This window comes from Nilaparvata lugens, chromosome 3 (genome assembly GCF_014356525.2).
Source record: "Nilaparvata lugens isolate BPH chromosome 3, ASM1435652v1, whole genome shotgun sequence".
Lineage (NCBI taxonomy): Eukaryota > Metazoa > Arthropoda > Insecta > Hemiptera > Delphacidae > Nilaparvata > Nilaparvata lugens.
In genome coordinates, this window is record NC_052506.1 from 5,390,595 (window position 1) to 5,417,777 (window position 27,183).

Consider the following 27,183-nt stretch of genomic DNA (forward strand, 5'->3'; position numbering starts at 1 on the left):
AAATCTTTCGGCGATATTTCAACTCTAAGGGTGGTTTTTTATGGTTTTAAGTTCTTTTAGCATGTATATTCTTCTTATTCCAATATCTTAAAATTATAATTGAAATGTCCATACCATATGTTAATATAGAACTATAAGCTAGAGAGAGTACCTCTTCGAAACAGTTGTTCTGGTAACTAAATTAAAAATTTTGTCAGGTTGACATTAAGTTGAGTTGACTTTGTTAGGTTGGCACCAAGTTGAAGATTGAAATGCATTTATCCAGGAACTCCTAAATACCAATTTATCCAGTTAGCCAAAATTAGCGTTTTCTCAGCTTTTCTGCTTTCCCTCACCTTTTTCAATAATTGATGGAAATCTTTTGAAAAAAATTCAGTACACAGGTTTAGCTGAGGTGCATTGTTCGCCAAAGATACGCCGATATAGTAACAGGTGTATTTCGAGATCAAATTGACATAATACGTTCAAATTCAGTACAGAGGTTCCGCTGAGGTCTACATGCAGGCTTCCTCTTATTTGAAACCATTTGACTCTCTCTTTCTCTCTTATCAAAAACTAGTTGTCTCTCTTTCTTATTACAAACCACTTGTCTCTCTTTTCTCTTAATAACTATTTGACTCTCTCTTTCTCTCTTATTAAAAACCACTTGTCTCTCTTTCTCTATTATTACAAACCACTCGTCTCTCTTTTCTCTTATTAAACTATTCGACTCTCTCTTTCTCTCTTATTACAAACTACTTGACTATCTTATCTCTTATAACAAACTTCTTAACTCTTTCTTTTCCTATTTCCAAACTACTCGTGTCTCGTTCTCTTATAAATAGTTGTAAATTTCTCTCTCTCAGTTTAAGAAATGCAGTTCACTCCATGATAGCTGACTGCATAGACAGAGTGAGATAATAACTTCCTTCTTGTCTAGCAGCCAGACAAGACAATAAGCAACTTTTTGTATTGCGATGAGCTATTTTCGATGTGGAGAAGGAGGATAGAGAGGGGAGGGAAGTAGGTGAGGAAGAGGAAGAGGTAGGAGACGAAGTTTTCAATGAGGGGAGTCGATGTGAAAGAAGAAGGAGAAGGAGAAGAAGAAAGACGAAAATATTAAGGAGAAGAGAATAATATTCGAAGAAGGGTAAAATGAAGAACGGACATGAACATGGAAGAGAAAATGATGAAGAAGGGTAACAAGAAGTGAGAGAAGAGTAAGGGAGAGAAGAAGAAGTGGTAGAAGAAGAAGACGAAGAAATAGAAGACGACGAAGACTACAAAGACGACGAAGACGAAGAAGAAGAAGACGACGATGGCGAAGAAGAAGACGACGAAGATGAAGAAGAAGACGACGAAGATGAAGAAGAAGACGCCGAAGACGAAGAAGAAGACAATGAAGACGAAGAAGAAGACGACGAAGAAGAAGAAGAAGAAGAAGAAGAAGGAGGATAAGAAGAAGAAGAAGAAGAAGAAACAGGAAAAGAATAAAGTGGAAATGTAGAAGAAGAAAAAAGAATAAGAAAGTTTTCCTTGGATGTTGAAATAGTGGGATGGAAAACCGAGAGATGGAACTTTTGTCAAGTGCTCTCGAATTTGCGTAAATTAGTGTTTATTTATGATTGGAATAGATGTGAAAACAATAAGAATAGTTCCACTGGAAATGTTATTGTCTATTGATTAGCTATTCTTATCAACGTTCTATACTACTAATGCTTTACGTCCTCAATCCCCACCTTGCTTGAACAATGAATGATTCAGTCTGTCAATAATTATATTATGCAGTTAGTTGTTTGTCAACTAATCAAGTTTGTCATTAATTCATGATAATTCTGTTCGAAATACTATTCAATTACAAGGACTTGTCCTAGAATTTTCGCAAGTCAAATTCAGCCCTCGCAAGGAAATGATTCGCCATAGAATGACGTCATTCAAGTTATCAAGTATAGATGGAAATTACTGAGATAATGCATCTATTCAATTTCCAAAGAATCTATATATATAAAAGCGAAATGGCACTCACTCACTGACTGACTCACTCACTCGCAGAACTAAAAATCTACCGGACCAAAAACGTTCAAATTTGGTAGGTATGTTCAGTTGGCCCTCTAGAGGCGCACTAATAAATCTTTCGGCGATATTTCAACTCTAAGGGTGGTTTTTTATGGTTTAAGTTCTTTTAGCATGTATATTCTTCTTATTCCAATATCTTAAAATTATAATTGAAATGTCCATACCATATGTTAATATAGAACTATAAGCTAGAGAGAGTACCTCTTCGAAACAGTTGTTCTGGTAACTAAATTAAAAATTTTGTCAGGTTGACATTAAGTTGAGTTGACTTTGTTAGGTTGGCACCAAGTTGAAGATTGAAATGCATTTATCCAGGAACTCCTAAATACCAATTTATCCAGTTAGCCAAAATTAGCGTTTTCTCAGCTTTTCTGCTTTCCCTCACCTTTTTCAATAATTGATGGAAATCTTTTGAAAAAAATTCAGTACACAGGTTTAGCTGAGGTGCATTGTTCGCCAAAGATACGCCGATATAGTAACAGGTGTATTTCGAGATCAAATTGACATAATACGTTCAAATTCAGTACAGAGGTTCCGCTGAGGTCTACATGCAGGCGAGCGGAGCGAGCCCGCTGATCTCATTTTTGGACGACCCAGTCGGGGGTCCAGATAAAATTAGCCATATCTGGCTAAACCGATATGGCGAGCGAAGCGAGCCTGACAGCTAGTCAATGATATTATTATTAAACGGAATCCAAATTAAATGCTGTAAATCAACCCGAAGACTTCTGCTGCTGCAAATATTGACAACTAGAATTTCCATGTACAGTGAGGTCCACGTTATAATGGAAGCGGAGAAAGATATGAGAACAACGCTGCCGATTCTCTGTCTTGTCAATGCCTTCTATAGACAGTAGCTGATAGAGGTTAATTAATGCAATATTTACTGTTCATTCACGTTTAACCTTCCGGTAGTCGCGCCCTACTCAATCACACGAGCAGTCGCGTGTTGTATTTTGTACAACATCCAATTTTCCAAGTGTTATGTACTCTGTTTACTGTCAAAATATATTAATTAATTGTATGATTACTTTTTCTATCTTCTTGGATTATTTTACGCCTATGAACATTTGGATGATTACCATTTCATAGCCCAATAAGGTACAACAATCAAAGCCATCAATTCTGTGTTATTGGTTCGTTTAAAGTCCCCGTATACAGTCTTTCCCTATCTTATGCACTGTCGCGACTAAATGACACCTAGACTGAACCATTGCTCGGTTGATACTGCAACTCAGTGGAGTGATGAGGGGAAGTTTTGGAATGCATAGGTGACTCATTCACTAACACCAGCCCATTCAATAGTTTTGTGCAAAAAAAACTGACACTGTTGTACTTTTTACAACAATGCAACTGCCGAAAGGTAAGATAATCAATTATATTTTATTAAGCAAAAAATAAAACCTTTCAATAATTTCATAATGAATTTTCATAATTAAAATGGGATGTTTTGTTGATTAATTATCGATTCTACATTGTTAAAAGACGATCTGGCTACAGAGCAAAGCGAGAAAGAGACAGCGCTATCCGTTTCGTTGAATGATAGACAAGGATAGCCGTACCATTGCTAATCAATCACGCTATTAAAACGTGGACCTTAGTAGAGTACAACTGTAACAATTTGTATGTACAATGTCTAGACATCGATAAGCGATCAGCAAACGATACAACCAACACTTTATATACATATAGATACGAGTATATACTAGATATATACATATACGAGTGTATATAATGTGTATATACATGTATATGAGTTGCACCAATGAATAGGACAAATGTAACGATTTTAAAACGATTGGTAATTGCAGTACTATCATGGAGGAGGTTGCGGAAAATTGTTTTGAGGATGAGGAGGAGGAGGAGAAGGAGGAGGAGGAGGAGGAGGTGTAGAAGAAGGTTGTGGAGGAGCAGAAGGATGAGGTGGATAATGGAGAGGAGAGTTTGGAGAAGGAGGAAGATGATGAGCAAGAGGTGAATGAGTAGTTGGATGAGGAAGTGGAGAATGTGTAGAAGAAGGAGGAGGAGGAGGAGATGGAAGAGTAGTAGCTGCAGGAGGAGGGAGAGAAGAGGTAGTGATGGTGAAGAAAAAAGTGGTACAGAAGGAGGAAAGAGATAATGATGATGATGAGGAGGAGGAGATAAATGAGGATGATGAGAAGAAGGAGGAGGAGGAGTAGAAGGTGATGATGGTAGAGTAGGACGGGTATGAAGAGGAGCGGGAGGAGAAACAGTAGATGGATGATTTTGAATAGAGAAGGGAAGAGGAGGAAAGAGGTGGAATGGAAAGAGGGAGAGGTGTAGGAGGAGAAGGAGGAGGAGAAGGAGGAGGAGAAGGAGTTGAAGGAGGAGGACTAGGTCAAGTGAGGAGTAACAAACTGGCGTTTAATGTGAGTGGCAGTAGCATTGACCGGCCGAAATTAGAGCTGAAAAGGCAATAAATCGGCAGACCAAACAAGGACATGTTGAAAAAGGAAGAACAAGAAATAAGTCTGCAAAGGCAAACTGCTGACAAGATAGTAGTTTGCCAAACTGCTTGCTTCTTTTTCTTCTTCTCCTTCTTCTCACTTGTGTTTCTTCTCATTCTCTGTCTGCATTGCTCCATTGCTCTGCTTTTTTCTGGAATTCTCTTTTCTTTCTTCTACACTTTTTTCTCCATTTTCTCGTCATTTCTTCTCTCTCTCTATCTACTCCGTTCGCTATTCTTATCATGTTCTCTATCTCTTCTTCGACAACAATCAATTTTTATAATTGAGATTGGATATTTTGTTACTTGATCATGTCTCTACATTGTTGAAAAAAAATGTTCTATAATGAGGTTCACGTTATAATGGCAGTGTTTGATTAGAAATGGTATTGCTATCCTTGTCTACCATTCAACAAACCGGATAGCGCTATCTCTTTCTCGCTTTGCTCTGTTGCTAGATCGTCTTTTAGCAATGTAGAATTAATAATTAAATGGATGAAATATTTCATCTTGATTACTAGTAGTACTGTGAACAGTAGACCTCGCGGTCAGTGAGTTACATTGACCTGTTGTTATGTTTTCTCAAAATTAATCAATTAATTAATAAATTAAATTAAAAAATTAATAAAAATCAATATGTTTTCTCAGAATAATTTATCAATTAAAAATGTCTAGAAAAAATCCTAAATAAACATAGAGCTTTCTGTCCTATATCGTACCGTTACGTGTCGTCCCGGAATGTGAGTGTGAGCGCTGTTATCAGGTCTGGCTGCAACTGTCTACAACGTTGATGGAAAGATACAATTTTCAAGATGTTCGATGTTTTTGAACGGGTAGTGTTATAGTCAACTGTCTACTAACGTTAATGGAAAGATACATTTTTAAGATGTTCGATGTTTTTGAACGGGTAGTATTATAGTCCACTAGACAGCGGATTTATGATGAATAATTCCATAGTCTGATTTTTACGGTAATATTGGCGTATGGAGGAGGCTCCTTGTTCCTCTTAATATATTATCCTTGAAATGCAAAATTTCCAAAAACCTTGTATATACGTCGACGCGTAATTTAAAAAGGAACATACCTGTCAAATTTCATGAAAATCTATTACCGCGTTTCGCCGTAAATGCGCAACATAAAAACATATAAACATTTAAACATTGAGAGAAATGCCAAACCGTCGACTTGAATCTTAGATCTCACTTCGCTCGGTCAATGAAAATTCATCATGAAATTATTAAAAAATATAATTTCTTACTTAATAAAATATAATTGATTATTTTAAACGAGAATGAACCGTTAATATTATCAATTAACCTCTATCAGCTACTGTCTATAGAAGGCATTGACAAGACAGAGGATCGGCAACGCGTTTCCCCTATATTTCCTCACTGCCATTATAACGTGGACCACACTATAGTAATAGGCAACGTTTTTCTCCTATATTTCTCCACCTCCATTATAACGTGTACCTCATTATAGTAACGTTGCGTAGATAGAAAAAGACAGCGCTATCTGCTTTGTTGGATGATAAACAAGGATAGCCAGATCTATCTTGATCAAATACTGCCATTGTAACGTGGGCCTCACTATAATATGTCTGCAGTGGGATCTGTCAGTGTAACTGACCTAGCCAATCAAATGCCTGGCAGACTGGCTCAATTTGTTCGTTCCATTTATTTGCTACGTTGAGGTAACCCTGTTTCATTTGGGGTTGCTCCAGATTGTAGTCTTTAGAAGATTTTTCTCCGAGCTTCTATCAAAAAGGGTTGAACATACTGGAGAAGAATAAAAATTTATTGGTTGGAGTCATTCGGTTAATACCTACTTCAAGAATATACAGAGTGGAGTAAGAGCCATATCATATCAAATATTTTTCCTCCACCTACTGTCTAAAGTACTTACTTTACTCCCTGAAACATAATACTAAAGTGTCACTTTTTCGCTCTCGGTAGTAAAAAACAGAAAAACTCCCTAGGGAGGAAAAGTGACTCCATTTAAATAACATGGGAAGCATCTCTATTTTAAAAACTTACATTATAATAGGTTAGAAGGTCTAAGCTCAGATGAGAAAGCATAAAGAGGTGTCTGTCATTGAGTCAACTGAATTCAATACCACAACCAGAAATTTGATCAACTCATGAAATATATGTTTGTATGATATTATATTCTTAATATTAGTAGACGATAAAACTCTATACAATTTTTAAAATATTTTATTCTATTCAAAATGCCAGCCAACAAATTTTTTTGATTTGCAATTCAAATCAAATCTTAACCGCGTGATCTGGAGTCAGCCATATTTGGTAGACACTCTGCTGATATAATTGTTACAACTTTTGCCGATAGATAGCGCAATCGGCAGTGCCAATCAGACGACCGGTTTTTAGGTTTTAGATTTTAGGTTATGTTGTTAGGAAACATTGTCACTAATACGTAAGTTATTAAAATGATTTTATTTGCAGTTTCTATAAAAAAATGAAGATGGAGGAAAAATGTTGTGTACATCACGAGTGAAAGTACTTTTTCTCCCTCAGGAAAATTGTTGCCCTCGGCTTCAAACTTTTCCCACAGAGAGAAAAAGTCGTACTTTTCACTCTAGATATACAAATAACTATTTCAGGCGCCAACTCAATCAGGCAATTGTGGATCTTTGCCTTTGTAGAGCTTTTCTAAAATCTCGCTGAACTTCTACAATCTATTACAAGAGAGTGTTGGAAAACACAAGTGAAGTATCAAAAGTTTTGGCTTATAATGTGGAGACATCTACTCAAATGGAGATAATACATAATGATATAATACATCTAAAAGGAATGTATAAATTCAGAAATACAGAGTGACACAGAATAACGGGAGCTGAACTTCCTGCACGAATATACTCTTGAAATCTGTGTTGACGATTCCTCATTTATCGCTGCAACATCTGCGTTTCCTGGTCCCATGATCTGTCCACCTGCGATTTTCTGTTTGTGGAGCTATCTCAAATCAAACATATTTACAACTTGACAAATAACTGTGGTTGAATCATAACAGACAATTCAAAATTGAATTAACAATATTCCAGCTGAAATGTTGCAGCAATCGTTCAGGAATCTCAAAACAGATTTCAATAGTGTGATTGTGAGGGAGGAAGCCATCTTGAAGAAGTAATTGTCAAAAAGTGAGAGATGTTATTAATAATTCTCAAATGGCAATTGTATATATGTATATATATAGGATATTTTGAATATTTTTTTTGAAGAATGGACATTGATAAAAATGTCCAAAGCTCCGTCTCCAACATCTCTATCATCTATCTATATATATAGATAGATGAAAATGACACTCATGTAATAACATTGGTAGATGAAAATAATAAGATGAGTGTTATTTCTCTTCCAAATTTATAAGTTACAAAGTCCAAGATAAGATTAGAATTTCACGTGTACAATATTTTAAAAAAAATTTAGTCCAAAATAAACATAAAAACTATAGATTTTGAATTTAGATGGCTTGAATTAATAGATTAATTAGAAATATTCCACTCAATTACCAATTGTAACGAATGATATTGAGTTATTTTTAAAAATTTGGAACCATCGTAGAAACACAAACTGAGTGTATAACATCTCCAAAAAGAATCACACAAAACATTAAAAACTGCTCTCTTCAAGCACTCTAGACATCTCTCTTGCAACTCTGCACTGCTTTACAGAGATTATTATTATCTCATAACTAGGATTTTCTCTTTCTCTCTTTTTCTCTTTCTCTCGCTTTTCTGCCTCACCCTCTCTTTCTCTTTGTCTCTCTCTATATCTCTCTTTCTCTTCCACTCTCTCCCTTTCTTTTCCTCACTCTCTCTCTTTGGTAGAGAGTTAGTGGGAAGGATATTTTGAATATTTTTTCCGAAGAATGGACATTGATAAAAATGTCCAAAGCTCCGCCAATTTATGTAGATGCATAACAATATAATCTATACGGTAGTTATTCCAAATCGCTTTTTTCATATCATATACGGTCCAATAGCTATTTTCTTAGTCTATATTAGGTAAATTCATCTATAATTTTGCTGTTTTGTAAGCTATTGCATATAAGTGTATAAGCCAGTATATATTGTAATCTACACAAAGTACTCAATCAATCTCTCTCTTTCTTTCTCTCTCACTATTCCCTATTGCTGGGATCAAGACGTTGAAAAAGATTTCTGACATTATTTCTTTTTCAACAAAGGTTATGTTGGTGAAGACCTTGATTTTCCCGGTTTTCAACTATTGCGACATTGTAACTACTGACATGACTGTTCAACTACTTCAGAGGATGCAGCGTGCGCATAACTACTGTGTCCGCTTCATCTTCAACCTCAGACGTGACGACCATGTGACTGAATACTTTGACCAACTTGGACTCATGAAGCTACATTAATGTAGGTCATTCTATGCTGTTCTCCTTCTGCATAAAGTGTTGAAAACTCAGACACCCAAGTACTTAGCTGAAGACTTTCACTTCTTGAATGACATTGGTCGGGGTGGTACCCGGCATGGTTCCCATCTGCTGGCTGTCCCAATTCATAGAACAGTCATGTTCAACAAGTCCTTTCTTGTGACGGCTTGTGGATTGTGGAACACATTGCCTGTTGAGCTGAGGCTAATTGAGGAACCTCGTCGGTTTGGCGCGGCTGTTTTCAGGTGGATCAGTGTTGGTGTGGGTGGCTGGACCTAGCACATGGTTCATTGGCCAGTTTTTCTTTTTCTCAAAACAATTGAATATTTATTATTTCTATTTCTTCCTCTTCTTCTTCTTTTTCTTCTTCTTCTTTTTCTACTTCTACTTCTTCTTTTCTAACATTGTATTATTTTTCAGTTTTTAATCTTTAATTTCTATTCATATCTTAATTATAATATTTAGGTTTTGTTATTATTTTTTCATTAATTATTTTTTGTATTTCAATAATATTTATTTACCTTCTTCGTAATATTGTATATATATTTTTTTCCTTAATTTGATTTGATTTGGAGGGTTGAGTGTAAGAGAGGGCCGGCTGCGCCCTAACTCCGCCCTCCTAGGTAAAAATAAAGGCAGCTATTCTATTCTATTCTATTCACTCTATTTCTCTCTCTCTCCCTCTCACCCTTTCTCAGTCGAGAGCAATTCATTGCCATAAAAGCGCTAACAATTAGCTACGTGCTTATGAATATTATGAAGAGCTCAGAGGCATTTGCAGGCTCATTTTACTCTCTTTGCACTCCCACTGCAGGAAATTGTTATCCCTCTCTCACTTCCACACCCCTTCAAAACTTGCAAGAGAAAATTTCAAACTTTCCACTCCACTTTCTACGTTTAAAGGTTGGATTGTTAAAGTAAATGTGTTTGATTCACGCGAGCTGGTCATCTACTTTTGAGACGGCAAAGTTTTGTCAAAATTCAACTCTGGCGCAGCAAATTTGAGGAGACATCATTTGTGAATAGTAAATTGTTGTTCTTCTTGTGAATAACAAAGCTTTAATCTATCTGCATCAATGGTTGCGGTATCTGTCCATGAGAGAATTTCAAGACAACATTATTGTCACTAGATTATGTAGAACATAGTCTAAGGCTCCTCTTTGAATCTAAAGGTGCGTACAGACTTTCGCTCTGCTCCGCAACCGAACGTCACTCCAGCAGAGCGATTGATGATTGACATGGGAGCAGCAGTGGTTCGACCGGGGAACGCGAGAAGATCTAACATCTTCCGTAACGTTCATGATGGGTGCGTGGGCGGCGCGACTGTGGTTCGATGGAGGAACGAGGGCGGTACGAGGGCGGTACGAGGGAGGAGCGAGCTCGGTGCGGGTTGGAAGAGCGTATATGTGTACGCAGCTTAAGAGTGGCCATTAACTACAGGACAAGTATGTAGAACTTGAATGGGAACACATGTCTCACACACTTGTGTGAACACACATGTTACACAGACTTGTGTGAACACACATGTTTCACAGACTTGTGTGAACACACATGTTTTACAGACTTGTATGAACACACACGTTTCACACACTGGTGTGAACACACACGTTTCACACACTGGCGTGAACACACACGTTCCACACACTTGTGTGAACACACATGTTTCACACACTGGTGTGAACACACACGTTCCACACACTTGTGTGAACACACATGTTTCACACACTTGTGTGAACACACATGTTTCACACACTTGTGTGAACACACACGTTTCACACACTGGTGTGAACACACACGTTCCACACACTTGTGTGAACACACACGTTTCACACACTGGTGTGAACACACACGTTCCACACACTTGTGTGAACACACATGTTTTACAGACTTGTGTGAACACACATGTTTCACAGACTTGTGTTCACACATGTTTTACACACTTGTGTGAACACACACGTTTCACATACTTGTGTGAACACACATGTTTCAAAGACTTGTGTTAACACACATGTTTTACAGACTTGTGTGAACACACACGTTTCACAGACTTGTGTGAACACACATGTTTCACACACTTGTATAAACACGCATGTTGGTCATACATATTGTGTCATCAGCATAAGGCTTCGATCAAAATTTTCACAGGTTGGGTTTTGTATCTTCGATTTTTATTGTTTATTTTTTTCTTCACTCTCAGTCAGCATTGGTTTGATGGAACACACTAACGTTATTTATAGAGAATATTATACCTTTATAAGATGCCTGTTATTCTTTTTCAATCATATCTATATTATTTTTAATTGTATCCACAAATTAATAAATTCATTTATTTATAATTTTTACAAAGTAGCACTGATTGGGAGAGAAAAACTAAAAACTAAGGATACTCCTTGTACTATTTTCTCACAAATTTAGATAGCATTTTAAAAGTCCGAGTTAGGGTTATGGTTTCACTTTTCTAAAATTTTGTCCATTTTCATTAAAAAAACAACGAAAACTAAGAATTTTAAATTGTGATGGTTAAAAACAGAATAAAAAACAAAAATATCACATTCAAATCACCATTAATTGGAACATTTTTGCGTAATTTGGCAAAAAAATAAATAAATAAATGGAATGCTTACAGTTCAAAGTGAATCTTATCATTTGCTTACTTTTAGATTTGTTGTCTCTTTCTGGATTCTCATATTTATTGAACAAATTGATTGGTTCGGAACCCACCTAAAGCTGTACGTCGACTCATCTCTCATCATCCGTTTCATTATTCACGTATAAGCCTAGAGCTCATGTGGGCATCATCCTAAAAACCAAACTCCTGGTTTTCCGCCATAATTATATGTTATTCAGCTTATAGTTATTATTGAAAAATCTATTTCTTTCTAATAAGAACAAACGAGAAGAGAAGCTGAATGAGAACTGGATTGAAAGATTAATTAGGCCGTTATTCGAGCAACAAGGTGATATAAAAGATTCCAGCAAAGTTAGAAACGTTCAAATTTGACTTTGCACTTGGCGAAGAATGAATTAATGTACTTTCAGTGTATTCATTATCTCCCAAGCCATGTGATATGCCTTAATGCATTTATGAACACAAAAATCACTTTAAAGCAATTATTACTACAGATGAATATTGTTCTTTATAGCGAGATACCTTCAACATGCCAAGAAACAAAGGTGCACTTTACTAGGGAAGTTTCCTAAATGAGAAAATATTAGGATAAATGGAGGTTTTTCTATGAAACGATGAAGCCTTGAATTGATACCATCCTTGTATTTATTCTCATTCGAGAATACATAGAGAATTTAGCATGGGAAAATATATTTTATAATGAACAAATTGCAATTTGTAAGTCAAGAGTGTTCTCATACAATATCATAGCTTTGGACAGGTAGCATTTTGGAAATTGATAATTATTTATTTCATTTATTTATTCAAAGACAATAGAAACAATGCAGGTAAAACCAACAGGCATTCGCCCAAAACTGCTTCAAACCTAAATTTGGAATACACAGTCTAGAGGTTATGTAAATGATAACTTAATTCACACACTGTTTTGAGTCCAAAAAATGGATGTACGACAATATTTTTGAATTTATTGTTTCATAAATTGATGTTATCGAATGATTTCGGAATGTTTATATTTTTTCTATTTTTTCTTTGTATTTCTCAATTTTATCTGAATGAAAATAATTAAGTGTGTGTGTGTGTGTGTGTGTGGTGTGTGTGTGTGTGTGTGTGTGTGTGTGTGTGTGTTGTGCGCATGTGTGAATGTGTGTGCGTATGAATGTGTGCGCATATGTGAATGTGTGTGCGTATGAATGTGTGCAAGAATGATTATAAATATTGACATATTGATTTATTTCAATATAATACCATATTCAATTATTATGTTCTTAATGATATAATATTTAAATTTGTATATAAATATCTTATTATATATATTCAAGTGTCCCCACACAGGGTAGCCCATAGGGAACACATATTAGAAATTAGGAAACAATATTGTATTTGATTTTTGGAATGCACTTGATTGTTTAATTATTTTTTTGAATAAAGAAAGAATTTTTTTTTAATAAAGTAATCGGCTTAATATCTTCGGTACAGAGAACGATTTTACGTTTGGTCAGCAATTCTCAGGGAGATATTTCATATGAGAACCTTTTGAATAGATGCAAGGTTTTGGATATAAAAGGTATATTTCTGTTTACTTTGATTTTGGAAAATTACTTCTGCAAAAAATATTTAGTTATGAAAGTTAATCGATATGATTTAAGGAATGAGAGGTATGTTGTACCATTTACTTCGAATAATTTAGCCAGAAACACCTAAATCTACATTGTACCAAGAACTTTCAATGATTTACCCGATAATTATTGTGCTGAGTTTGTTAATATGCGCCTGTTGAAAAGAAATTCAAAGATTTGGTTGAATTATTTTTTAGATGTAACATAATGTAACTCATTATTAATGTATTGTATTGTTCTATTTTTGTATGTAAGTTCAGGTTGACTATATATTATAACACTCTTTAGATTTTTGAGAGCTGAGCCAACAATTAATTAATATGATGATAATTTTAACTGTTAAGTAAATTCTGTAAGTAAATTTAACAGTGTAATAAACTGATTAGTGGATTTATCTGATAAGTAAAAATAAAGTTCACTTATATATGTATAATTATATTTGAATTTACATGCTTTGTATAATAGTACCTTGTCAAGCAGCCTCTTTGAGGTTCGCTTAAGGTAGCTTATTTATTCAATATTATATTATTCAATATATCATTATTATTAGCGTATGGCTTGAATTGTAGGAAGTTCGGAAGTTCATTTAAATCTCCTTTTTGTCCAAATTTCAAAATACTCAGAACAGAAAACTTAAATAATCAAATATAAGCGCAATATTCCAATCAACTAATAAAGATATACAAAAAGTCCCAATTATAATACATGTCTCGACTGAGATCTGTGATTGGATATCGTATCACGTGCACGTCTCAACTACAGTGCGAGCTCTCCACCAATCAGGAGCGAGCTGCTTCGTTGTAGAACATCCTCGAATCTCATTGGTCGGTGACTAGCTGCATAGAGAAAAAACAGCATAAGTAGATATCCCATGGTATAGGGCGTTTATGTCGCAACTTTTACTGTTATCTCAAGCCTATAGTCCACGTAGTTTTTTCCCGTGAAGCTTTATGACGCTGGTAGTCTCTCATATTGTGCCGTTCATACATTCTTACCCGGTCAAAACAGTGAAATCGACAATAATTGACAGTAATCGGCTTGAGATAACAGTAAAAGTTGCGTCATAAATGCCCTATACTATAGGATATCTACTTACGCTATTATTTCTCTATGCTTGCAGTCATAGACGCCATTTTGTTATATGAACTTTCTACCAATCCACCAATCACAAGCAAGCTGGCTCCGTTGTAGTACATGTCAGTTCAATTCGGCTCGTCAAAAATATTGGCTACTGTTATAAAGACCATTTTTTTTTATACAGGGTGTCCCATGAAATAGGTGTAACAGAAAAAGAAAGACCATGGATTCCACAACAAATTCACAACAAAAATGCCAGTGAAATTCTCTTATACAAGACTCTCAATACCAAAAGTTTTTAACCAGATCACTCACGTGTTATGAGATGGGCACGTTAAACTGTCGGTCCCGGCTGAAGTTTGACAGTCGTAAGGCCCATTGACGGCTTAAATTATATATTCAGGGGCGGTGGGACTTTCCCGCAAGGGACTCCCCACCAACAAAAGCCATACGAATTTACTTTTACTGTTCTTATACAACCTGAGTTTACGAGATATATTTATTCACAATATTTTTGAAATACGTCAATAATTGGAAAACTATCAGACGAAATTTAATTTCAAGGATATGATTGGAAACCAGATGAAATTTTCAAAGAAGAGAAGTTTGAATTTATTGTAAGATTCTCATAATTTTTATTCTTTTGTTTAACGTATTTCAGCATTAAAACTGTTTGAAATTTGGCTTTGAACTCGTTGAATGTACTTTTTTCGACTCTCAGCGCTGATAAAAAGTTCAAAAACGTAAACAACTAGCAACGCCAATGTTAATCAAATACTGCCATTATAACCTCACTATACGTTTAATAATACGAGTGCGGTACATGACGAAAATCATATCCGGGAGATAAAATATTCCGCTAAACTATCAGAAAGTTGACAACATTGTCAACTGAAACTAAAACACATCCAGTGTCTGCCAGCCACTTTTGAAAAATGCCTTACTCATCAAAGTCTCTCCCTGCAACAATAATTTGCAGGCTAAACTTATATTATCATCATAATACCCTTTTCCGTCGGCATAGTTGAAAACTGTTTGGTGGTCCTCTTTCCTATTTTCTCTCGCTCTCTCTCTCTCTCTCTCTTACCCGGTCGTGTGTTAATGGGAAGGATATTTTATATCCCTCTTAGAGAATCGACAATAATTTTTATTTGTTTAACCACCGCCGATTTATGGAGTTACATCACATTATTATATTATCGTTATTTTAATTTCATTCAATCTTTATTCTCATTGCTTGATTATTTTATACTTTGTAAAATTCTTTGAATAACTAGCATTATCGTCATTCAATGTAAATTAGTGTATAAGCCAGTAATTATTGTAACATACATAAATAAAGAAATCCAATCTAATCTCTCTCATCCTATTTCTCTTCGTCTTCGTCTTTCTCTTCCTCTTTCTCTGCCATAGAACTCCACCGAAAATCTGGGTTCCTTTATATCCATAATCCTCCATATTCTACATCCCTACCCCTCACCAAGCCTTAATATCCTCCCACTTGTACCTTTCATATTTTCCACTTTCCTGTGAATTCTGCCCATCCAATATATTAGCCTACATTATTTTCATCATTTGTATCAATTTCCACTAGGATTTTTCACTATGTATTGTATTTAAATTTAGAAGTGTAATTTTTTTAAATTTTATAAGTGTTTGCTATAAGTATTGTCAGATCTGGCAATGTAAGACGAATTGAGTAATTAATATCAAATATCTCTCACCATTCCTCATCCTTACTCTCTTTTTTTTCTCTCAAGGCAATTATTCAATTCAATTCTCTCTCTCATTCTATATTTCATTCACAATCTCTCATTCATTGTTTCTCTCATTCCCTATTTCTTCCTCTGTCTCTCAACGCTCTCTCTCTTCCTCTTTCTTCCTCTTTCTCACTCTCTCTCACTCTCTCTCTCTCTCTTTCTCTCACTCACTCTCTCCCTCTCTCAACTCCTAGAGCACCCCAGAGCCAGAAAAGAGCCTTTTGAACGATGAGAGACCTGAACTGAATCGATTTGCATATTATAATATGCGGGCCCGATGGAGAGGAATATGTTGGACAGAGAAGGGACGATGGAGAGAGTTTGGGTGGGAGTGAGAGAGAGAATATGATAGCTGGCGGCAATATTGATAATAGAACAGACTGGGCTGATGAAAGGGGAGGATATCTATCAGAGTGGTGACGGCTCGTTGGCGGTTCAAGAAACGGTTTAACGAAACGGGTTTTTGTGGAACTAGTTGACTGTTTGATTGAATGGTTGGGATTTCAACTTGTTCATTTAAGTATTATGATGATCTGAAAATTTTAAATTTTGTTCATTTGTATATTCAGAGATATGACGGTTCAAGAATAAGGATTAATGAAGCCGGTTTTTGGAGAACTGTAACTATCAACTAACTGTTGATCAACTATATCAATTGCCAATGATACAACTTTTTTTGTTCAACAACAAACTAAATATGAATGTTGCAAGTCATTTTTATATAAAAGATGGCATCTCAAACAGTGAACTTCGCTTCGCTCGCCATATCCGTCTAGCAAGGGGGCTCCGCCCCCTGGACCACCGTCTGGATCGTCCAAAGATCAGATCAGCGAGTCCGCTTCGCTCGCCTGCATTTTTCATTTAAGCATGCTTCATTCCATCAGAAAGTTAAAGTACTGAGAAAACGCAGAAAAGCTGAGAAAACGTTGGAAAACGGTGATTTTGGGCGTATATTTGATTAAATATTAAAGTAACCTCATCACAAAATGTTTAGACCCTAGCTGAACCACTGTACCAAATTAAAACATTTTCTGTCTATTACTTGATGAAAGAACTGAGAAAACGCAAAAAACAGCTAATTTTGGGCGTATCTTTTACGTTATTTCAAATTCCTACTAACACAACATTATTACACCCCAGCTGAGCTTCTGCAGTAAATTTGAAGATTTTCTGTTCATTTGTTCTCGATAAAGCTGAAAAAGCGCAAAAACGTAGATTTTGGGCGTTACTTTGGCCTTATTTCAAATCCCTTCTAACTCAACATTATTACACCCTAGCTTAGCTTTTGTGCTAAATTTGAACAATTTCTGTTCATTTGTTCTCGATAAAGCTGAGAAAGCGCAAAAAACGCAGATTTTGGGCGTATCTTTGGCGTTATTTCAAATCCCTTCTAACTCAACATTATTACACCCTAGCTTAGCTTTTGTGCTGAATTTGAACAATTTCTGTTCATTATTTGTTCTCGATAAAGCTGAGAAAGCGCAAAAAAACGCTGGAAAAACACAGATTTTGGGCGTATCTTTTACGTTATTTCAAATTCCTACTAACACAACATTATTACACCCCAGCTGAGCTTCTGCAGTAAATTTGAAGATTTTCTGTTCATTTGTTCTCGATAAAGCTGAAAAAGCGCAAAAACGTAGATTTTGGGCGTTACTTTATTCATGTAGATTACAATATATACTGGCTTATACACTTATATACGATAGCTTACAATACAGCAAAATTATAGATGAACTTACATAATATAGACTAAGAAAATGATTATTGAACTGTATATGATATGAAAAAGCAATTTGTAATATTATAACTATAGATAATTATATTGTTATGCATCTACATAAATTGGCGGAGCTTTGGACATATCAATGTCCATTCTTCGGAGAGAATATTAAAAATATCCTCCCCACTAACTCTCTACCAAAGAGAGAGAGAGAGCGAAAGAATGTGTGTGTATGTACAGAAGAGAGCGGGAATTATAGAGTATGCCATAATCATGGCGTTATAATAACGGACCAATGGCAGCAAGTCCAGGCCTCCCAGCTCCTCTAGTCTCTTCTGATTGGAGGATTGTTGTAGTTCTCAATTCTGCAAGTAGGTGGCTCCAGTACCTGTACACCTCATAACATTTCTTAGTCTAACTCCAGATTACAAGTGTAATCATGATTAAACTATTGAGTTCCCTGGGCTGGAGAACTTGCTCATGAACTGTTGTAGATACTAATTTTGAAATCCTCATATAAAGGACGATATTCTTTTAGCTGTTCTATTGAAATCTCTGGTTGGAATATACAGGGACCGGCATATTAATCTGACGACATTGTAGTAATTGTTATGTTTGAACCACTGTCATTGAAAAGGCGGGAATGTTGTACATCGACAGGTCTATTATTGCCATTTCAGAAGCCAGTATGTCGTGGTCAAGTGAACATCGAGCGTTTGTGATTGAGGCTTATTTTAAAAATGACTCAGTTGTTTTAACACATCGTCTATTTCGCACACATTTCAATTTAAATCGACACGCGCCTGTTCCCAGTAGGAATACGATCTTGTGAGTAAAGAGTTCTAGAAACTCGTCCTAGAAGCGTCCTCGCTTTAGAAACGAAACCTACAGGACGGAAACGGACTGTGAGAACGCCTTAAAACATAGATGCGGTAAGAGTAGCTGTTACACGGTCTCCACGACGTTCAGCAGCGGAACATGCTGTTGCGCTAGCCATTTCCGATCGAAGTGTATGGTGAATTCTTCATTCCGACCTGAAATTCCATCCGTATAAGATAATGTTAGTGCAAAAACTTAATGTAAATGATTGGGCACATCGCACAGCCGCTTACGAGATAATTCTCAAAAATGTCCACCAGGATGCCGATATTCTTTCAAGTGACTAGGCACATTTTCATTTGTGAGATTTGTCAATAAAAAAAATCACTTCATTGGGCAGCCAATAATCCACACAACTAAAGGAAGTCATTCAACGAGAAATTCCACAAGTGATGATTGAGCAAGCAATGACAAATTTTAGAATTGGGTTAAGTGAGTGTGTGAAAAGTAACGAAAACATTTGGATGACATAATATTCAAATAAAAATACATTGTGAGTAATCTATGTAATTCACTGTAAATTGCAAAATTTTGATCTTTAATTTGATATATTACATGTTCCAATTGAACGAAACATACTTTTATTATCATCCATCAAAAATCGTCAGGTTTCTATGCCGGACCCTGTATTTACAAAATGCTATAATATAACGTTCGTACCATTCTGTTCCTCTCGTGTTTCTTGAGACTTCCTATAGTATACACAATATGCACATGTTATATTGAGAGTCTATCTTTTCTGGTATGATAGAGGACAAAATAGTCGGCAAATGTTTTGTCCTTCAAACTTGATCTTTAAAAAGGTTTGAAGAATATCTGTTCAAAATTTGAAACTGATTGATCAAAACGTTCAAAATTTACTGTAGAACATATTCGCTCACACACATACATACAGAGAGCGATTTTAGCGTTGAAACAAAAGTAAGAACTCGCTAACAAGATCGATAATGTTTCATGGTTCATCACAACTGATAGTGCTCTGAGACAAGGCTTAAAAAATTAAACTTTACTTTAATTATTCAACTGCATTAAGGGAGCAACTATCCCGCAGTAATGACACGTCAAAGTTTAATCTAATATCTATCATCCCTCATATTCCAACACAACAGATCCCACATAACATACATCAATCAAACAAGGAAGTCTGCTAACCTGTATGGACACAATACAATAAGGAATTCCCTGAGTGTCTTTTGAACTCCTTCAAGCCATCAATTGCTCTTATGTGAGATGTGAGTGAATTGAATATTTTCATACCCATATAAAACGGGCCACTCCCCAGCAGGCTAAGTCTGTGGTGTGGGTAAACAAAACCTCTATATCTTGTATTATGAGGATGACTCACCTGGTTCTCCTCATACATTCGTCATTTTTAAAAACGAAGATTGCTAAATCTAATATATAAATAGCAGGAGCCGTCAGCAATCTCTTTTCTTTTAAAATAAGGTCTGCAAGAACGCATTGTATCTATATTATATAAAAGCGAAATGGCACTCACTCACTGACTGACTGACTCACTCACTCGCAGAACTAAAAATCTACCGGACCAAAAACGTTCAAATTTGGTAGATATGTTCAGTTGGCCCTTTAGAGGCGCACTGAGAAATCTTTCGGCTATATTTTAACTCTTAGGTTTCTTATTCCAATATCTCAAAATTATAATTTAAATGTCCATACCATATTATGTTAATATAGAATAATCTAGAGAGAGTACCTCTTCGAAACAGTTGTTCTGGTAACTAAAATTAAAAATTTTGTCAGGTTGGCATTAAGTTGAGTTGACATTGTTAGGTTGGCACTAAGTTGAAGATTAAAATGCATTTATCCAGGACCTCCTAAATACCAATTTATCCAGTTTGCCAAAATGAGCTTTTTCTCACCTTTTTCAATAATTGATGGAAATATATTAAAAAAATTAAGTACATAGGTTTAGCTGAGGTGGAAGAATTTTGTTCGCCAAAGATACGACGATATAGTAACAGGTGTTTTTCGAGATCAAATTGACATAATACGTTCAAATTCGGTACAGAGGTTCCGCTGAGGTCTACATGCAGGCGAGCGAGACGAGCCCGCTGATCTCATTTTTGGACGATCCAGTTTTGGGCGGAGCCCCCTGGCTAGACGGATATGGCGAGCGAAGCGAGCCTGACGGCAAGTTAATCTTATAAGTTATCCTAATGGCTTTCTTCTGCAGTATGAATATCCCATTATTCTCTATACTTTTCCCCAAAAAATTACTCCTTATCTCTTAACTGACAGAAAATAAGCGTGATATACTAAAAGAACAATTTTTTCACTCCCAGTTTTTAAAAACTCGGTAGTTGAGAACAAAAACCACGTAGAATAAAACATGTTGATGGAGTCAACCTGTTTTCGAGAAACTAGTTGGTGAATCAACGCTGGGTGTTGAACTGGGTCATTAGGTCTAGGAGTGAGTGGAGTCACAGGATGCTCTTGCGTCGGTGCTGTCGCCGCGCCGATAGAAATGCAAGCTCAGCAAATCTGAATTGATGCACACATCTCCTGTGCAGTGTGCACCTCTATCAAGCGCCTTGGCTCATTTTTTCCGTCGCGAAATTTTTTCCTTGCGGTGGTTGTTTTGACTGAGAGGTGAAGGAGTGAGATGAGGAGGAGGAAGAGAAGGAGAAGGAGAGGGACTAGGATATGTGGAGGGTTGGATTTGATTGGATACCTTTATTCATCAAGATATGTGTGACTCAAATAATGTAATTTTTGTATAGCAATATAATCAACAATGATATAATACCAGGACGGTAGCTGATACAGGTTTATTGATGTAATAATGCTATTCATCAGACCAGCTATTCAATGAGTTTGACGTGATGGATCCAAGACAGCTTTACTCCAAGGAGATACTATGCAGATTACTCAAGAACCCAACAACATTTCAAACCAGAAACCACAACCACAACACCACATACAGGAATCTTCTCATCACCAGTGTTGCAAGGAGAGCACTATACAGGAAGCTCTCCGATTGGCTGATTATCAGCTGATTCTCAAACCCAATCAGCTAGTCAGAGAGCATCCTGCCCTGCCGACTCCTCCGTCGCCAGTGCAAGAACGCCTGAAAAACGCTTCATGTAGCTTGGCCCAACTAACATTATAATAGCAGACTATATATAGCTTCAATAGGAAAATATGAATTGCAGATTTACTTCACAATATATGAAGATAAGTGATAACATTGTAGTGTGCCTACCTATAGTGCGGTTCACGTTATAATGGCAGTGTTTGATTGGCAATGGTATTGCTATCCTTGTCTATCATTCAACAAAGCGAATAGCGCTATCTCTTTCTCGCTTTGCTCTGCTGCCAGATCGTCTTTAAACAATGTAGAATTGATAATATTTAATTAATCCCAATTATGAAAATTCATTATTAAATTATTGAAAAATAATATAATTTCTTGCTTGATAAAATATAATTGATTATTTTAAACTAGAATGAACAGTTAATATTACATCAATAAACCTGTATCAGCTACCGTCTATAGAAGGCAACGTTTTTCTCCTATCTTTCTTCACTGCCATTATAACGTGGGTCTCACTGTAGACGGTGGAAGTTTAAACGTATTACGTTTTTCTCGAAAAAAAATACGTCTTGATTAGTTTGAAGTGAGAGGACGATACGGAAGGTGATGGAGAAGTCATGAGAGGTAGAATAGAATAGCTGCCTTTATTTTTACCTAGGAGGACGGAGTTAGGGCGCATCCGGCCCTCTCTTACCCTCAACCCTCCAATACAAAGCTGAATAATTCAAGATTAAACAAATACAAATTGAATAAATAAATTAAATAAATAAATAAATGTTTATTTCCCAAAAAACTAAAACTACAACATCAATTACAAAAATATTAGATAAATTACAATATTACATACAATAGTTAGTTACAAAAGATTCTTATAATGTGTTCTCTACTTGTTTAGTTTTTCTGTGTAGAAATTGACCTACTCCACTATGGCGTACCATGTTCTAGAGTAGGTTTTGTTAGTTTTTTGTGTGTATTATCAATTAGTTAGTGTTTAGTAAGTCATTAGGTGGTTAGTTGAGAAAGAAATATATACAATTTTACAAACAAGGTTGATAAATAGTATTGAAATACAGAATTAATGTAGTAGAAAAAATAAAAAACCAAAATTATAATTAAGATATGAATAGAAAATAACTGGAAATAATACAATCAATGTAGGAGAAAAAATAAAAAACCAAAATTATAATGAATGATATGAATAGAAGATAACTGAAAATAATACAATTTTACAAAAGAAGTAGTAGCAGAAAAAGAAGAAGTAGAAAAATAGTAAAAGAAGAGGAAGAAAGAGAAATAATAGATATTGGATTGTTTTGAGAAAAGGAAAGAAAACTCGCCAGAGAACCCAGTGCTAGGTCCAGCCACCCACACCACCCCTGATCCATCTGTAAACAGCCGCGCCGCGTTATGTAGAGGTAGATTGATTGATTGATTGATTGAGTACTTTATTTATGTAGATTACAATATATACTGTCTTATACACTTATATACAATAGCTTACAATACAGCAAAATTATAGATGAATTTACATGATATAGACTAAGAAAATAATTATTGAAAGTATATGATATGAAAAAGTAATTTGTAATATAATAACTATAGATAATTATATTGTTATGCATCTACATAAATTGGCGGAGCTTTGGACATATCAATGTCCATTCTTCGGAAAGAATATTAAAAATATCCTCCCCACTAACTCTCTACCAAAAAAGACGAAGAGAAGGAGAAGCAGAAATATGATGGGAAGTAGAGGAAGAGGAGGGGCAGAAGATGTTGAACAGCAAGAGGTGACGTAACAAGAGGAGGAGGAGGAGAAGGAGGAGGAGGAGGAGGTTGAGGAGAAGGTGGTGAGGAAGGTGAAGGTGGTAGATGAGGAGGAGGAGGAGTGAGGTGATGACACGTGAGAAACTCAATGTATGAGGAGAGGGAAGCAAAACCACGGAATAGAGGGCTGTTCGATTAAGCGAAAATAAATTGGATGTTTTGTGGGATTCGCCCGTGAAATCCACTCATGCGATCTCATCTTATTGTTGATGGTTATTATGATGGTGATGACTTGCACGCATATTTATTTAGCGCTTTTCACATTTATCATGATAAGTTCAGCTGATTGCTCCACGTGTTGAAGTATCAATAGGTTTTCAGATCAGTCATCGTGATTAAGTATATTTGAAGACATGATTTTGTTTGGGAGATCCTCATTGACTACATGAAATCCTCAATCAAGATCTGAGGAACAGAAATGAGGTTATTTGGAGATTATTGATCTTGAATAATGTTATAGCTCTATCCAATCAAGAGTCTACCTTGATTGCAAGTCCTAATTCAAAAGTCCTAAATCTGCCAAAAATAAGAATTTTTTTCATTTTCATTTTTCCATTTTCAATGGAAGAGCAGAGCAGTGATTGAGTGAATCTAGCTTCTATAGTGCAGTCAATGTGTACAAGTGTACATATTAATTAAACAATAGCAGTAAGAGTTCCTAATGAGATATTCACAGTTCAATTTTTCAAGTAGTAGTTTAGGATAGAAAAATTAGCTCATTAGTCTTTAGACTAGATGGCTATAGTATTGACCAATAGAAAAAAAATTTCCATTTTCATTGCATCAATTCGAGAATAAATTGTTGGAAATATACAGTAGTTCGTTCTATAATACTACTTGCAGGTAACCCGTGCTCCGTGAGGGTCTCATTGGAAACTTGACCTACTGGAATCTTGAAAATTTTAAATACGCCTATAGCTATCCTCGGTAAAATAAGAATCTGAATGCCAAATTGCAAGGCAATCCAGTAGTTCAGATGCGATGATGCGTCATTCATGTATCAACTATCCCGTGCGTGAATTCACCAATCTCTACTTTATTATAGAATAGATCATAGATAGATGGATGATTTATCAGTATCTTTGAATAAGAATAACTTTGGTACGGTTTGAGATATCGATTTGCGATTTTCACGGTTCTTTTTTTCATTGAACTCTGTATCTAAATTATGTATAACATGACCACCTTCTCATTCAAAAAAATGAATTTCGATTCATATGAGGAGCAAAGATACTGAAGCGACAGAGTAATTTTTTCTTATTAAATAGGATCCTCAATGGAACACCTATTGTAAATCATTGTTGTAAGAGAGAATAATATTTAACTGTTTCCATAATTTAGAGATAGCTGTATTACAGATAACCCATTTCAAAGTAGAGATACATGACGTTCCGGATCCAGATGTAGGCTATCAGCATGACTGTATATTTATTTATCTCTTCTCTGTATAGGGCTACTTTTATAGAAATAGAAAGAGAAATAAAAATCTTATTTTAAAATACTTGAAAATGGCATCAATGTCCGAAACATGCTGTGATGGGTTGGAAGGGTACTAAGATTTTTATTTTTCTTTCTATTTCTGTATTTTTATTTTTGCTATATCTTTATTTTGATAGTGACGATCCACAAAATACGATGGATATTGAAATATATCTGTAATATCTCATCTTTAATATTTTATTTTTCAGGTTAACGATAAAGGCTGGATGTCCAATGAACTTGGAGAATTTCCCAATGGATACCCAGAGATGTCCGCTGAAATTTGGAAGCTGTGAGTATAAATTTGTTACATATTTGTAAATACATTATCTATTCATTTGTTACATTTGTGAGTACACTTGTTGATGATGTGAGTAGATGTCACAATAACAATGGTGATGAATGAAGCATGTAAAGTTTAGGATTAGGGCATATATAATCCAGCTCTTCCACATACTTTAAATAATAATTAAAAATCGGGGACCGAGCTTTGCTCTGGAGTGTGAAAGCATAGAAAATTTGTAAACAAAGATTGAATTTATAGTTTATATTTATTTATTCATTTTCTCAGTCGTTCAATTATTTTTACAGTTATATGAGGAGGCACAACAGGCTTATGCCCAAAACTGTCCCTTTTTGAATTTATATCACAGTCCAAAACAAAATCTAGGTTAAGCCACTATCACTCTTAAAGATAACAATTTATTCACACTTCAAAAAACAAACACATCATCAATTATAAAATAGATATACTATGGATTCGCTTTAGAATGATATACTATGTTTGCTACATTATTTGTTATATACTATGTACTATTCTACACTAACAGCATCTAGTTACTATTTTGGACTTTCTGGAGTAAAAATGTTTTCTGAAAAAAAGAGAAATAAACGAAAATAACGTTCACTTGCTGAATTTTTCTTCTCGTGAGATCAGCTGGATGATCCCACACATGCACTCGTTCACTCTCTTCCATTACGGTATCGACAGACGACAAAATTTCCAGCTGTTTTTCCAAGGACGTTTATCCTTTCAATGTCCTTCAGCGAGTTATCCCAGGGTTGTGACCTAGTGCAATCGAATCTTCATATATCATAAACCTACTCTGTTCCATACAAACATAAAAACATCTAAACATATAAACAGAAATTGCTCGTTTAATAGTATAGGATTACGATATAGAATCATTGATAGAATCTCGATATTCATTACCATCAATAAGTTGGGATAAGAACATTCAGATCGACTCAAATTTAGTGTTTGCCAAATCTTGAAAACAGAAAATTTTGATAGTTCATATTCTCAATAAATCCACTTATTTATTTGTTATATGGTTCATTAATATTTTAAACTATTAAATTCAAAACTGTAATATTTTAAACTGTCCAAAATGGTTTAAGAAGCGATGTGCTATTTTCAGCATCCATTTTGGTATTTTGGAAATTCGGGAAATTGACGCGACGTAAGCTTACTCAGAAGTATTCAGAAAATTTCCTTCAAATTTTGAAGAAAAGGTGCTAAGAGTTTCATGATAATGCACTGTAGCTGACAAAAAACAGACATAAAAAGCTTATGGGGTACTGGAGTACATCACACGAGTACTGAAGCATTCAAATGAGCATTTAAAGCTGAAATACAACATGATATTGTATAATAAATTATGGCTTCATAAAACAAACTATCACGTCTTATGCTTGCGCAAATGATTGTCCAGAGCTGTACAAATTGAATCTTTGTTTTTTACTTTTCTTGCCCTATTACCATAGGTAAGGAAAGAATTGCTTTCCAAAAAAATTTTAAGGTACCCTAATTTCATGTTTCCTATACGTTTCATGGTCCCCTGAGTTCAAAAACATGATTTTTGGGTATTGGTCTGTATATGTGTGTGTGTGTGTGTGTGTATGAGTGTATGTGCGTCTGTGTACACAGTATCTCATCTCCCAATTAACGGATTGACTTGAAACTTGGAACTTAAGGTCCTTACACTATAAGGATCCGACACGAACAATTTCGATCAAATGCGATTCAAGATGGCGGCTAAAATGGCGAAAATGTTGTCAAAAACAGGGTTTTTCGCGATTTTCTCGAAAATGACTCCAACGATTTTGATCAAATTTATACCTAAAATAGTCATTGATAAGTTATATCAACTGCCACAAGTCCAATATCTGTAAAAATTTCAGGAGATCCGCCCCA

General features: G+C 35.4%; 1 protein-coding gene across 1 annotated transcript in view; it reads left to right on the forward strand.

Moving 5' to 3' along the window:
• LOC111062375 (gamma-aminobutyric acid receptor alpha-like) overlaps positions 1-27,183 on the forward strand; it is a 211,683-nt gene that overhangs the window by 114,920 nt on the left and 69,580 nt on the right. Inside the window, exon 4 of the mRNA XM_039422663.1 lies at positions 25,196-25,278. Within this exon, the coding sequence (XP_039278597.1) occupies positions 25,196-25,278 (83 nt within the window). The remainder of the gene's footprint in view (positions 1-25,195; positions 25,279-27,183) is intronic.